Source organism: Ochotona princeps, chromosome 15, assembly GCF_030435755.1.
Source record: "Ochotona princeps isolate mOchPri1 chromosome 15, mOchPri1.hap1, whole genome shotgun sequence".
Lineage (NCBI taxonomy): Eukaryota > Metazoa > Chordata > Mammalia > Lagomorpha > Ochotonidae > Ochotona > Ochotona princeps.
The window spans coordinates 51,230,526-51,244,472 of NC_080846.1; the positions used below are offsets into that span (position 1 = coordinate 51,230,526).

At 53.0% G+C, this 13,947-nt stretch overlaps 1 protein-coding gene across 2 annotated transcripts; it reads left to right on the forward strand.

Moving 5' to 3' along the window:
* The first annotated feature begins 4,896 nt into the window (after nucleotides 1-4,896).
* Nucleotides 4,897-10,168, forward strand: KRT3 (keratin 3). Of its 2 annotated transcripts, none has more exons than XM_004583193.2 (9): nucleotides 4,897-5,496; nucleotides 6,319-6,539; nucleotides 7,057-7,117; nucleotides 7,433-7,528; nucleotides 7,761-7,925; nucleotides 8,284-8,409; nucleotides 8,687-8,907; nucleotides 9,178-9,212; nucleotides 9,595-10,168. In XM_004583193.2, exons 1-9 carry the CDS (start codon nucleotides 4,897-4,899, stop codon nucleotides 9,882-9,884), a joined length of 1,815 nt encoding a protein of 604 aa, XP_004583250.2. In that variant the 3' UTR covers nucleotides 9,885-10,168. The 2 variants fall into 2 exon arrangements, with proteins under 2 accessions (XP_004583250.2, XP_036348363.2); XM_036492470.2 differs by lacking the exons at nucleotides 9,178-9,212; nucleotides 9,595-10,168 and having other exon boundaries at nucleotides 4,897-4,987; nucleotides 5,036-5,212; nucleotides 5,285-5,496; nucleotides 8,687-8,911.
* Nucleotides 10,169-13,947: the final 3,779 nt, after the last annotated feature.

Here is a 13,947-nt window from a genome sequence, read left to right on the forward strand (position 1 = left end):
CAGCTGTTTCACTCCCAATCCAATAGCACAAGGTGTGGGTAGGGTGGGATTTCAACAAAAAGTCCACAGAAAAATGGAATTAAAAGATGAACTTACTTTGGGGCCAAATATATTTGAAATTCATAGTTTTTTTTTCCTAAAATATACAGTATCTATGAACTTTCAGAGGACCTCTCTCTGTCCACACGGGTATAATCATTTCCAAATGTGGGTGATTTTAAAATGCAGTGTTATTTAAAAGTTTTGCTGAATTCACAGTAAATGGCTATGATCTGAAAGGATATGGGAGGATCCCCAAAGACATGAGTTCTGACATGTGTGAAGGTCAATGCAGTTTTGTATGAGTTAAAAGACTTCAGGGAGTGGTGGTGGTGCCAGCGTCCCATATGTCACGGGTTTGAGTCCCACCTGCTCTTCTTCTGATTCAGATGCTTGCAAATGCACCTGGGAAAGCAGCAAAGGATGGCCCAAGTGCTTGGGCCCCTGCAGCCACATGAGACCTAGACAAAGCTCCTGGCTCCGGACTCTGGCCTGGCCCTACCCTGGCCATTGTGGCTATTTGGGGAATGAACCAGTGGATGGAAGATCGCTTTCTCTCTGTCTCTCCCTTTCTCTCTTTGACTTTAAAATAATGAATCCTTAAGGGAAAAAACTTCAGACTCAGAGTTGGGGGTGGTACACAGGCCTGGGAGGCCCCTAGCACCCCAACTTCCCTGATCCCAGGAGAGAGAAGTCAACCAATCACTTGATGGGCAGAGCCGGGCTTGGGGGAACGGGAGGATGCTCAGGCCAGAACACTTTTCGGGGCCAGGGTGGTGCCTGGCTGGCCCGGGCATGCCAGGAGATGAGATGAATTGCTATCCCCGTAGAGCTTGGAGGTGAGGACAGCTTAGGTGTGTGGGCTGCCTGTAGGTGGTGAGGAGGAGGAGAAGGAGGGCGGCTGTACTGGCCCGCTGGCCATGACTGTGTGTGCATCTCTGATTTGAGGCCATGCAAGCTCTGACTCAGGCCTTTCTGCAGAAGGAAAGCAGAGAAGCACCCGGTTAATACCCTCAGATAATCCGGGCGTTGGGTGAGGGCAAATAAGCCAACTCTGCTTTTCTCAGGTGGCTCCTGTTTAGAGGGCTGGGCCCTAGCCCTCGCAGTTTCGACTCCAGCTGGCCTCCTCCCCTTCTACACACCCCAACCCTGTGAATGCGTACCACCACCCCCCAGCCCCACCAAGCTTTGTCTTAGTTCTCTCTGCATCCCCAGGCCATGGCCAAGGCCATGTCTTCTCTGCTACCCTGGTTCTCAGGCACAGTACTGTTAATACTCCTGTCACTTCTTCCTCACCTGCTGGGACTGGCCAGCTACCATGTTGGCATTGATCATGTTTCTCCAATAGTCTTCTTCAGGTTAATTTCCTCCTAAGAAACAGCAGGGCAGGCATCTGGTATAATGGTTAAGATGCTGCTTGGGGACCCGGCATGATGGTGTAGTGGCTAAAGTCCTCGCCTTGAACACACTGGGATCCCATATGGGCGCCGGTTCTAATCCCAGCAGCCCCACTTCCCATCCAGCTCCCTGCCTGTGACCTGAGAAAGCAGTCAAGGTCAGCCCAAAACCTTGGGATCCTGCACCCACGTGGGAGATCCGGATGAAGCTCCTGGCTCCTGGCTTTGGATTGGCTCAGCTCCAGCCTTTGCGGCCGCTTGGGGAGTGAACCATCAGACGGAAGATCTTCCTCTCAGTCTCTCCTCCTCTCTGTATATCTGACTTTCCAACAAAAAAATCTAAAAAAAAAAAAAAAAAAAAGAAGATGCTGCTTGGTTGCCTATATTGCATCTCTGAGTGCCTGGGTTCAAGTCCCAGCTGCACTCCTGGTTCCCCTTCCTGGGAGGCAACAGGCAGTGGCTCACCTCTGGGTGTGCCCACCTCCTGCTTGTGCCTGGCTGAGGCCTGGCTGTTGTGGGCATCTGGAGAGAAAATCTCTTGTCTTTTTCTTTCAAAGAAAAACAATTAAAGCAGTGACAATCCTGGCTCAGAACCTGTGGACTCTGATTCACTGTGAATTTGAGTCTTGTCAGTGCCATGTCTGCAGGCCATCAGCTGCTGTCTCCCAGGGTGTGTGTTAGCAAAAAGGGGCATCAGGGTCAGGGCTAAAGTTTGAACTAGAGACTCAGAAAGTGGTACAGATGTTAGCGAGCATGTTAGGTAGGCCAAGCATCTTCTCCTTCTGGATTTATTTATTTTCTGGGTTTGCCATGTGGGTACAGGGGCTCTAAGCACTTAGGTCATCTTCTTCTTTCCCAGGGAGCTGGATGAGAAGTGGAGCAGCCGGGGTTTAAACCAGCACTCCTGTGGGATGGCAGAGGCTTAGCTTGCTATGTCACACTGTCAGTGCCCTGATTGATTTTTTAATGTTTTTTTTTAATTAATTACATTGCATTATGTGACACAGTTTTATAGGTACTGGATTCCCCCCACTCCTCCCCAAACCCTCCCCTCATGGCGGATTCCTCTACCTTGTTGTATTACCACAGTTCAAGGTCAGTTGAGATTCTTTCATTGTGAGCATATACCAAGCAGAGAGTCCAGCATCTTATTGTCCAGACAAATTCAACGCTTGTTGGGGAGACCATCTCTGGTCTGAAGGTAGAGGCGGCAGAGTATCATCCCAATCAATTAAAAGCCCTGACATAACATCAGCAACAATTTACAATGTTATGGAATTAATTGACACAGTATTGAGTGACCAACATGTTAAAAAAATGCAAGTTCTTTACCACATCCTGTGACTCTTTCGTCGACATTTCAATTTTAGTTTATTCACGACCGGGTTCTAGACACCTTAACATGGCTATAGATTACTATTCAGCTGTCTCGTGCCTATTTTCATTATAGTATTTAGCATTATATAGCGTTAAAGCATAATTTTGCTGAACTTGACTTTTTTCCCCCTCTCTCCCTGATTGATTTTTAAAAACATTTTATGTGTTTATTTGTTTGAAAGGCAACCGGACCAGGGTTGGGATGAGAGAGTGAGGGAGGGAGAGATAAATCTTCCATTTACTGGTTCACTCTTCCCAGTGGCTGCAATAGTCAGGGCTCAGCCAGACTGAAACTTCCTCTGGGTCTCCCAGGTGAGTGGCATGGCTCCAACTACTTGGGCCATTCCCTGCTGTCTCCCAGTTTCAGTTGCAGGAAGCTGGGTGGGGAGTGGAGGCAGGCCCTTGCATCTAGGGTGCTGGTGTCCGAAGTGGCAGTTTATCTGCACGGACTACAACACCAGCGCCTCCCGACTGACACGGGATTCTTGTGATTTTTTGCTGGAGAGGAAATTTAACATGTGTATTTCCCTAAATCGGCTCATCGAAATCTGTAGTTCGCCTCCTCTTCAAGTTGAGATGCACTCAGTGAACATGGGAGCTGAATCATCATTTAACCAGTTTTGAGCATAATTAATCCATTAATTCATTCTCCGTTGAATGACTGCCTCGTTAAGAATTCAGCCAAACTTTGTGAGTCTCTGTTATTGACAAAGCACTGGGCTAGGAACTTAGGGATCCTGGTTACCAGTTCTAACCAGTGAGCGCCTGCAAATGCTACAGCCCTTGGGGGGAGGGGAGAGGGACAGAAATGGGACAGCCAGATAGGGGAGACCATTTGCACTGGCTCTTTGGACCTGGACCTCCCTAGCATGTACTGTCCCATCTCCTTTCCTTTGAGGCTGGGGTGGATTCCCCCTGGGCTGCTGAGCCTCACCCCAGGCAGAGCCCTGTGAGATCTCGTTTGGAGAGAGAGCCAGTGCATGTGGCCGTTCCAGCACTGTTCAGGACGCCTTTCCTCCCTCAACCTAACCGCGCTCTAGAGTTAGACGTGTCCAGTGATGTCATGTGCTTTGCTGTATCCGGCCTCCCGGGGATGAGGGGTGCGGGGTGCCAGGTTCAGACCCCTTAGCCAGAGCATGGGTCTCACCACAGTGAGGGGATCTTGAAAGGAGGGTGCCTTGTTTTTTGCCTGAGGCTTCAACACGCCGCATGGGGCCACCAGCCTGAATGCTGGTTGCTTTCATGGCTGGGCTGACACTTGACCTTCCTGCCCCTTGGGACTTGGGCTGGGGTCAGACAAATGGTAGGAAGAGAAACCTTCAGATGTGTGATGGTGCTGCAGATTTTCTGAGCTGATGCTCAGTTACAGATTCTGCTGGTGTCTCAGCATTGCACCTCACTGGCGAGTCTACCTTGGCTCAGGACAGGCAGAAGCCAAAGAGCCACCACCATCAGAACTGACGCTGGGGAGGCATGGTTTTTGGGTGGAGAGCAAGACAGGCCATTGCTTTGTCATTGAGCCCAGCATGGAGTCTGGCTGGCACATGATGAACACACTGGTCCTGACCGTGGGAAAACGGGCATCACTCCTTGATTGGGGGTCTCTGCTCACAGTTCAGTGGAAGGAGAGATGTCATTCACATACAGAGCCCCCTCCAATTCCCCTGCTAGAGTCTCCTTCTAGCAGGGTCTATGGGCAGCTGATGGGTAGACAGACCTGCGTAATCCCCTGACATGGGTCTGTATGCCTCCTGGGGCCTCCCAGACAAAGCTGGGAGGTGGCTGTATCCCAGCAATGGGGCCACGCCAGGCACCACCCCCCCCCACCCCAGCAGGATAAGCCTGCCACCTTAGCACTTTTACCATTTCAGCTTATTTTCCAGGTGTGTTTGGTCGCCTGGAACAAACTTACTGCCCTGGAGGCAAGCCCAGCCCATGAGGAGCTGGGATTATGTCTCCCTCATTTGTGCTTGCAGCCTCCCCAGATGTATATAAAGAACTGCTCTCTGCCCAGGCATTCAGTCGCCTTCCTCTTCACCAGACGTCCAGTCTCCCTGCTCGCCTCTTTGCCAAGATCCTCACCATGAGCAGACAAGTGTATAAGACATCCGGCGGCGGGAGCCGCAGCTTCTCTGGCCGTTCTGCCGTGGTTCCTGGCCGAAGCAGCAGCAGCAGCAGCACCAGGATGAGCTGTGTGGCCCGTTCAGCAGCAGCTGGCTCAGGGACCTCTGGGATCCGAGGGGTAGCAGGTGGCTTTGGCAGTCGCAGCCTCTACAACTTGGGTGGCCACAAGAGCATCTCCATGAGTGTGGCAGCTGGTGGCTCCCAGGCCGGTGGCTTTGGTGGAGGGCGGAGCATTTGTGGCAGTGGCTTTGGGGGAGGCTATGGAGGTGGCTTTGGTGGTGGCAGTGGAATGGGAGGTGGTTTTGGGGGAGCAGGTGCCTTTGGGGGAGCAGGTGCCTTTGGGGGAGCTGGTGGCTTTGGGGGAGCTGGTGGCTTTGGTGGTCCTGGTGGTTTTGGTGGCCCTGGTGGTTTCCCTGGAGGCATCCAGGAAGTGACTGTCAATCAAAGCCTGCTGCAGCCCCTCAATGTGGAGATTGACCCGCAGATTGGGCAAGTGAGGGCCCAGGAGCGGGAGCAGATCAAGACCCTCAACAACAAGTTTGCTTCTTTCATTGACAAGGTGATGGAACTTAGGCGGGGATTTTGTATTTGACATGGTGTTTCAATGGGTCCTGGGTGGGCTGGGTGGGCTTGGTCAAAGGGGATAAATGATGAACTGGCCATGGTCAGTTGAGGAGGAGATGTAGAAAGACAACGGACCCTGTTTGGACCCCAACATGGCCACTGCCTGTTTGAGCCTCTACTCAAGTGTTCCACCTTTGCCTTCTCTAGGCCTGGGCTGGCAGAGCTGGCAGCCCAAAGCCACTGGTAGGGTTGGGTTCAATTTAGAGCTGTGGGCTCTTCACAAGGATGCTTTCTGGCTCTTTCCCTCCCGTCTCTGTGCCAGGGAGTAGAGCCAATGCCTGGGGAAGGGGTGAAGGAGGCTGGCAGTGGAGCCTTGGTTCCAAGGGACTGTGAAAGACCTTCTCCAGTCCAGGCCAAACTTCACAGTGCTGTGTCCACTTCAGACTCAAGCACAGGGCAGCCAGCATCAGTTCCCAGTGCTTCCCAGCTCTGCCAACCCTGCTGAAGGTTTTTGTGCATTGTATTGAAGTTGAGATGGAGACACAAAGTCTCCCTGACCAAAGAGTCATTGTTAAATTTTTCCTGCTACAGGTTTGGCCATGGGGAGGGGCATCTTCCATCTAATTTTTTCCAAATGCACCATTCCGACCCAGCACCTCTCTCAGCATTCTTTCCAGCCGCAGTAGTAGCCTTTGTGCCCTGGGAGACCAGCAGAGACACCTGCTCCTAGTTGAGTTAAAGTGTTCCCCTAACCTGCTTCCCGGCCCTCCGGCTCTCACTGCTGGCTGCCTGAGATGCTTGGCTCCATGTGCTGCAGGTGCGCTTCCTGGAGCAGCAGAACAAGGTCCTGGAGACCAAGTGGACACTGCTGCAGCAGCAGGGCACCAACTCCATCACAGGCACCAACAACCTTGAGCCCCTCTTTGAGAACCACATCAATTACCTGCGCAGTTACTTGGATGGCATCATCAGTGAGAGAGGCCGCCTGGACTCAGAGCTAAGAAACATGCAGGACCTGGTGGAGGACTTCAAGAAGAAGTGAGTGACCAGGGGGGAGGAGGAGCAGGGATGGGAAGACATCATTGTGGGCCACCCTGCTCCGAGTCCTCCTGACCCCTGCCTGACTGAGCCGGTGCTCAGTCTCTCCTTAATTTCACGGTGTGGGGAGGGGGTGTAGCTTGGATCACAGGGCTCCCTTTACTTTCCTGCTTCAAGCAGAGGCTTTTTCAAAGGAGACTGTGTGGCAAGGGATGAGTGTGGAGTCGAACAAGCACTTTGTCTATGAGCTGGGTCTGAAGAGATCCTGGGACTCACAGAATTGAGGGTGACCAGATGTTCCCTCAATATTTTATGAGACCAAGGGCTGTCCTCCAAAGCAGGAGTTATTTGGGTTGTTTGGTCTGGTTGGTGTCCCTAACCAATATGGAGCTGGTAGGGAGGATGTGGTCCCCACAGGGGCAGGAGAGGGACTGAGGGGCTCTGGGAGGGGAGCTGTCAGGTTTTTCTAGAACGGTAGGGTGGAGGATGACTGCCAAGCCCCTTCTGTTTCCTGCAGATATGAGGATGAAATCAACAAGCGCACAGCTGCCGAGAACGAATTTGTGACCCTGAAAAAGGTGAGGGCTGCTTGAAGGATGTGGGAGCTGCAGAATTGCAGGTGTTTGAGTGGGAAAGAAGTGGAGGAGCCTTTTCCCTTCATAGCCACTGAGCTGCCAAATTCAAAAGGAAGCCAGGTACACCTTTGTGTTAGGGTGGGATGGAACAGAATGGATGCTGCCACCAAGATGAGAACTTCCCCTCATATAGAGGCTGATGGTAGCCAGGAACATCTGTCCGTGTCCTAACTTATGACACTTGCTGGTGATTGCCTGACTCTCCTTGGGGTAAATGGGGGGTGGGGCACAAATCCCTTAAGTTTTTGTCTTCCCTAGGACGTGGATGCCTCCTACATGAACAAGGTGGAGCTCCAGGCCAAGGTGGATGCCTTGATGGATGAGATCAATTTCCTGAGGACCCTGTACGATGCTGTAAGAATGTGGAGGGGGAGGGTGAGGTGGTGTCAGGGCTGAGGCTGTCAGAGGTGAGGCCCAAAGACCATGGGGGTCTGCAGGATGGACTTCGGACCTTAGCTTCTCCGAGCAGGGTGGGGCTGATGCACATTCTTAGCCCAGCACTGAACTGTCTGTTGGGGTCTCCATCTGCCTCAGTGTGCCTGTAACACAGACTCTGAAAGTGAACAGGCTCCCTCCGCATTGGCAGGAGCTGTCCCAGATGCAGAGCCATGTCTCTGACACATCTGTGGTGCTGTCCATGGACAACAACCGCAACCTGGACCTGGACAGCATCATCGCCGAGGTCCGCGCCCAGTACGAGGACATCGCCCAGAGAAGCAAGGCGGAGGCCGAGGCGCTGTACCAGACCAAGGTGGGGGCCAGGCACTTCTCGGAGGATCCCTTGGGGGTCTCCAGGAAGCTGTGGCCCTGCTGAGTGGAGGAGGCATCCCTGTGATGGACACTCCCTTGCAGAACTTCTCACCTTTTGGGGGTAGTGGCTGTGCCCTGCACTGTTGGGCCATGTGGAGTCCACTTCAGCTTGCTTAGGAACTAGAGGGAGGTAGAACTTTCAATCCTACCTCCCCAGCTCCCTTTGAGGTACCCCTGCTGCAACACAGTCCACCAGTACTTACGAAGTATCTCAAGATATATATATTTGGTGGGGGGGTCCTGAAACAAGTTAGGCGAAGCTACATGAACACTCCCTTGTCTTCCCCTTTGTCCTCCAGCTTGGGGAGCTGCAGACCACGGCTGGCAGGCACGGCGATGACCTGAGGAGCACCAAGAGTGAGATCGCAGAGCTCAACAGGCTGATCCAGAGGCTGCGGGCCGAGATTGAGAACGTCAAGAAGCAGGTGTGGTGGTGGGTGTGGGTACTTTGGGTGTGGGACTCAGGAACTCAGGACTCCTGGCTTGGAATAGGCTCCAGAGGGCAGCCTGGGCAGCACTGACCTTCATGGAGTTAAAAAGCCAGGCTGATCTAGATGTGCTGGCTAAGCTGCAGGGAACCATCTCCGTGGATGGAGGTGCCAAAGGAGCGATGTTCACTGATTTTCACACCGGACAAAGCAGAGGTTCTGTGGCCTTCTTCCTGGGCTCACTCTGTGTACCATCCCCTGCCCCTGCCCTCAGAATGCCAGCCTGCAATCAGCCATCGCTGATGCTGAGCAGCGCGGGGAGCTGGCCCTCAAGGATGCTCGGGCCAAGCTGGACGGTCTGGAGGCCGCACTGCAGAAGGCCAAGGATGACCTGGCCCGGCTGCTGCGCGACTACCAGGAGCTGATGAACGTGAAGCTGGCCCTGGACGTAGAGATCGCCACCTACCGCAAGCTGCTGGAGGGCGAGGAGTGCAGGTGAATGTGCAGGCATCTTAGCTCCCTGCCCCAAGGCACACTGTGCCAGCCAGGTGCCTGGCATGGAGGCATGTGCAGACAGGCCCCACCTTCCCTGGGCCTTGTAGAGGAGCACTTGCTTTCATGAGCCCAACAGTTAATAAAAGCATGGATGCAACTTTCTGTGCCTATAGGAGGGTGGGAGAAAGCTTCCAAGTTCCGTTCTGGATGCTGGTCACCTTGGCCCGTGGCCTCTTGGTGATGGGGTTGTCTGCTTGCTTTTTCAAACAGAATGTCCGGAGAGTGCCAGAGTGCTGTCAGCATCTGTAAGTTTTCCCAGCGACCGGGGCAGCCGGAAGCTGCTTCTCAAATGTTCATGCTGATTGTGAACCCTGTTTCCCAGGGAGGTGGAGGGAGGACTTTCTGGGAGTGGAGGGGCTGATTGGCACCTGTGATTGACACTTCCAAGATGAGTGTGGCTGGCTGCTGGAAAGGGGTGTATCCAGCGGGAGCCCTGAGAATAGGGCAGAGAAACTCCTCGGAGGTCATCCAGAAAACAACGGTGGTGGGCTGAGTGTGTGACATGAGGGCAGCTGGCTGTGACCCCTCTCAGTCACACTCTGGCCTCCGAGGGTGGATCATCAGCTAATTCTCACGTAGCGATGTGGGTGCTGGGTGCTCATGGCCATCCTTTCTCTCCCTTTCCAGCGGTGGTCAACAGCAGCACCACCACCTCAGCCGCAGCAGGTGGCTATGGAGGCGGCTTCGGCATGGGAGGTGGTGCAGGTGGCTTAGGCCGCGGAGGTGGCAGCGGATTTAGCAGTGGATTCGGTGGCGGCAGCAGCAGCAGCAGCAGCGGATTCAGGGTGGGCAGCGGCGGCGGTTTCGGCTCCAGCTCTGGGGGTCGCAGCGCCGTCAGTGGAGGAGGCTTCAGCTCGGGCAGCACCCGGGGCAGCAGTGTCAAATTCTCCCAGTCCTCCCAGCGCTACTCCAGATGAAGAAAACCCAGCTGTGCAGCCACCCCAGCGTCCCTTTCCCAACAGCTCCTCCTCCTCTCCCAGCATCAGTGAGCCCTCCAGCACCATCCCTCCCACCCCCAGCGAGCTGCGCGTGGGGGAGTAGCTGCAAGGCACGTTCAGATCCCTGGCCTGACCCACCTGGGCCTTGTCTCTCTGGCTGCAGCCTGTGCCCACAGCTATCCAAGTGGGGTCTCCTTCTCCTGCACTGGGGTGGGATGCACCCCGGTTGTGATGTATATAACGCACTGTCCTCTCCTCCTACCTGTTCTGTTGCTAATAAATTGCATTGTCCTTCATTCTGTGAGTGTTTTTAGCATGTTTTCTCATTGTACTGGCCTCTCCAGCCACTTCCCCGTCCCTCTGCCTCTGTCCTCTCTTGTGTGGGCTCTGCCATCCAACCCACAGAATGACGCCTCTAGTGGATGACATTGAAATAGCTAAGATCCAGCTCTTGTACCTTGAGCACTGTGGCCTGGATGAGGGCCACACTGGGGACTGTGTGACTTTGTGGTTCTTGAGGGCAGGGCCCCCTCACCTCCTGTCTTCTCTGGCTTGGGGCAACCCACAAGGCCTCAGGAACAGAGGTGCTGGTTTCTACTACAGCCCGTAAGCTTTCGCTGAGGTGAACTGCAGTGCCAAAGTCAGACATTCGGGCTACTGTTGTGGCACATCCTGTTAAGCTGCTGCTCGGGCAATATTGGAGAGCTGGTTTGAATCCCAGCTCCTCTGCTTCCTATCCAGCTCCTTGCTAATGCACCTGGAAAAGCGATAGAGGAAGAGCCAGGTCCTTGGGCCCCTGCTGCTGACATGGGAGACCCGGATGGGGTTCTTGGCGTCAGTCTGGCCAGGACTTGGCTGTCACGGCCTTTTGGGGACTAAACCAGCAGATGGAAGGCCTCTCTCTTTGTGTTACTTCTGCCTTTCAAACAAGCAAATGCATCTATTTAAAATAGAATAGTAGTTGCATGAAGGAATGAATGGAACAATTTGTGATGGAGAAGGCATGTGGAGAAATACAGGTGATGTCAGACTGAGAAGAAACAAGGCCGTGAATGGGTTGGGTGGGAACAGGGATCAGGAATTCTGCTATGGCGTCATGGCCCAGCGTGTGACTGGCACCATTTACACAGGTGGTGTCATTTGTGGAGATGGGGAGATCTGCAGGGAGACCTTGTGGGAGCTGCACTCGAGACCCTGAGGAAGCTGGCCTGACTGTAACTGGGAATGTGGGAGTGGGTTTCCAGCAGGGCTGAGCATTTGCGGCACCCAGCACCAGGATGCAGGTAGTTAGGATGGTTTGAAAGTCATGGGCATGGATCTGGGGAGAGCTGGGCATTTAGAGGCAGCCAACCAGCCAACTAGCTAGCCAGCCAGGAGAGCTTGGTCCACGTTTTCCAGCTGGTGTGTGTCACAGAAGTCAGAGGGCTTCTCAGTTAGTTCCACTATCCACAGACCTCAAGTGACACTCGAATAGCAGCCTCTGCTTCTGCCCAACTCTGTGCCTGCTGCCCAACTCTGTGCCTGCTGCTCAACTCTGTGCCTGCTGCCCAACTCTGTGCCTGCTGCCCAACTCTGTGCCTGCTGCTCAACTCTGTGCCTGCTGCCCAACTCTGTGCCTGCTGCTCAACTCTGTGCCTGCTGCCCAACTCTGTGCCTGCTGCCCAACTCTGTGCCTGCTGCTCAACTCTGTGCCTGCTGCCCTTGCTCAGCATGGGTTTATGGGAGACCCTGTGACCTGAGTAGCCCCCAAATGGTGGGAGGGGATCCTGGCAACTTCTTAGAGGGAGCTTGACCTGGGAGGCATGCAGAGGTGGAGAGGACTATTTCTTGCAGATATGTTGTCCCAGAGGTGTGGCCATAACAGGGGGCCTTGTGGCAGGCAGGGCCTGAGACTGAAGACACCAACACATTACCTGATTCAATCCCAAGTACTCCTTCTCTTCCTTCCCCCTTGGCATTTACATAATTCCCTTGTGCAATTCTATGCTGATTTTTCTTTTCTTTTTATTTCAAGATTTCTTTTTTTATTTATTTGGAGAGCACAGTGACAGAGAGAGACAGAGGGACACACACGCACACACACACACACACACGACAAAGGGAGAGAGAGAAAGATCTTCCATCTGCTAGTTCATTCCCCAAATGATCACAATGGCTATGGCTAGGCCAGACCATAGCCAGGAGCCAGGAGCCCAGAGCTTCTTCTGGGTCTTCACATGCAGGGTCCCAAGCACCTGGGCCATCCTCCACTGCTTTCCTAGGCCATTAGTAGGGAGCTGGTTGGGAAGTGGAACATTCAGGACATGAACTGGTGCTCATGTGGGATCCCAGTGCTTGAAAGGTGAGGGTTTAACCATTGAACCATTGAACTATTGTGCCAGGCCCTTGGTGAGACCTTCTATTGCTGGAGTCTGGAGTCAGTGTTCGCTGTGTTGTTCATGTTCTTTCTGTCCTCTAAGGCACAGGGAGAATTTACAGTGATTGTTGAATACTTGGATGCTGGAATGGGATTTGGGGGGTCCTTGGTTAATGGTCAAGAATGTTTTGGACCTGATGTTGTGGTGCTTTGGGTTAAGTCACCGCCTGCAATGCAAGTGTCCCAGCCTAGGGGCACTGGTTTGAGTCCTGGCTGCTGCATTTCCAGTGCAGTTCCTGCTATGGACCTGGGAAAGCTGTGCAGAATGGCTTGAGTGCTTGGACTCCTGACACCCATGTGGAAGACCCAGAAGACATTCCAGGAGCCTGGCTTTGCCTTCCATTGTTTTCATTTGGGAAGTTTGTGTCATTTTATCTCTGTAGCCCTACTTTTCAAATAAATGGGATTTTTATTATTTTCATTGGAAAGGTAGATTTACAGAGAGAAGGAGAGATAGAAAGATCTTCCATTTGCTGGTTCACTCCTCAAATGGCTGCAACTGCCAAAGCTGAGCAGATTGAAGCCAGGAGCCAGGAGCTTCTTCTGGGTCTCTAATGGACTGAAGAATTTTCTTTTGCTTGCTCTGCTTCAGACCACACCTCTCTTCCTTGGGTGTAGCATGCATGGTACATACAGGGGAACCAAATTCTGCCCTCTCCCGCCCTGTCCTGCTCCCCTCCCTGGAATGCTCAGGAGAGCTCTGTCCTATTTCAAGAGTGTGTTGACTCATGGGATCACACTGCCCTTGACCTTAAAGGAAAACAAGATGTGCTGGTAGATTTTCTTCTGGGATACAAAAGCTACAGGCCAGAGCAAGCATCAACAGTGATGGTGACACATCCACCCAAGACTCAGCTATGGAAATTGGTATTGTTTCCTTGCAAGAATCAGTTCAGCCCCCGTCAGTGGATTATCCAGTCGTGACTACTTTGGAAGACATTCGGAGTGCCAAGTGTCAGATCGTCTCTCAATAAATTCTCTGCAAGATTCTTGTCTGTTATTCCTGAAGTCGGTGGGATTTTTTTTTTTTTTTTTGGATCAGCCCATTGCCAGAAATCTCAGACAATCTGGGGTCTGGGCTGATCATTTCCCTGCCTTCTCAGCACTTTAGCCCATGTGCATTCTTACTGCTGACAGTCAAGGAGAATGGCTGCTAGCAGTCATGCTGGGGTCACTGAGAAATTACATGGGTGTTTTGGAAACACTGCTCATCCTTGGCCCCCACCCTAGCATAGGCCCTTTGGCTTGCCAGCTGTTCAATGCATGTCTCCGCTCTGCTAACCACCCCAACACTTGCAGCCCAGGTTGAAGGTTGAATGGGGCAGGGAGCAGTTTCCCCAGAAAACCAAGGGAGATGCAGTGGGAGTAATCCAGTATTGCTGGCATCTAAGGCAGCATTACCACATGGTGCTGACAACTCCATCAGTATCCCAACTCTGGGAGAGGACAGGGGACCAGAAGGAATGGCGTGGTTCTCAGGGAACAGATGGACATTTCTGGTGACATTTGTGGTTGTCGCAACTAGAGCAGGGCTACTTGTACCTGGAAGGTATAGAGAGACCTGGAACAGTACCAAGCATCCAGTCATGGCCAGTGTCGTGGGGCAGGCGTTTGGTCAGGCAGTTC

Excerpts from the sequence above, each read along its gene's own strand:
- KRT3 (XM_004583193.2), top strand. The coding sequence starts at position 4,897 with ATGAGCAGACAAGTGTATAAGACATCCGGCGGCGGGAGCCGCAGCTTC. Across the intron at positions 7,529-7,760 it reads TGAGGACCCTGTACGATGCT|GAGCTGTCCCAGATGCAGAG; the intron begins GTAAGAATGTGG and ends CCGCATTGGCAG. Across the intron at positions 9,213-9,594 it reads CCAGAGTGCTGTCAGCATCT|CGGTGGTCAACAGCAGCACC; the intron begins GTAAGTTTTCCC and ends CTCCCTTTCCAG.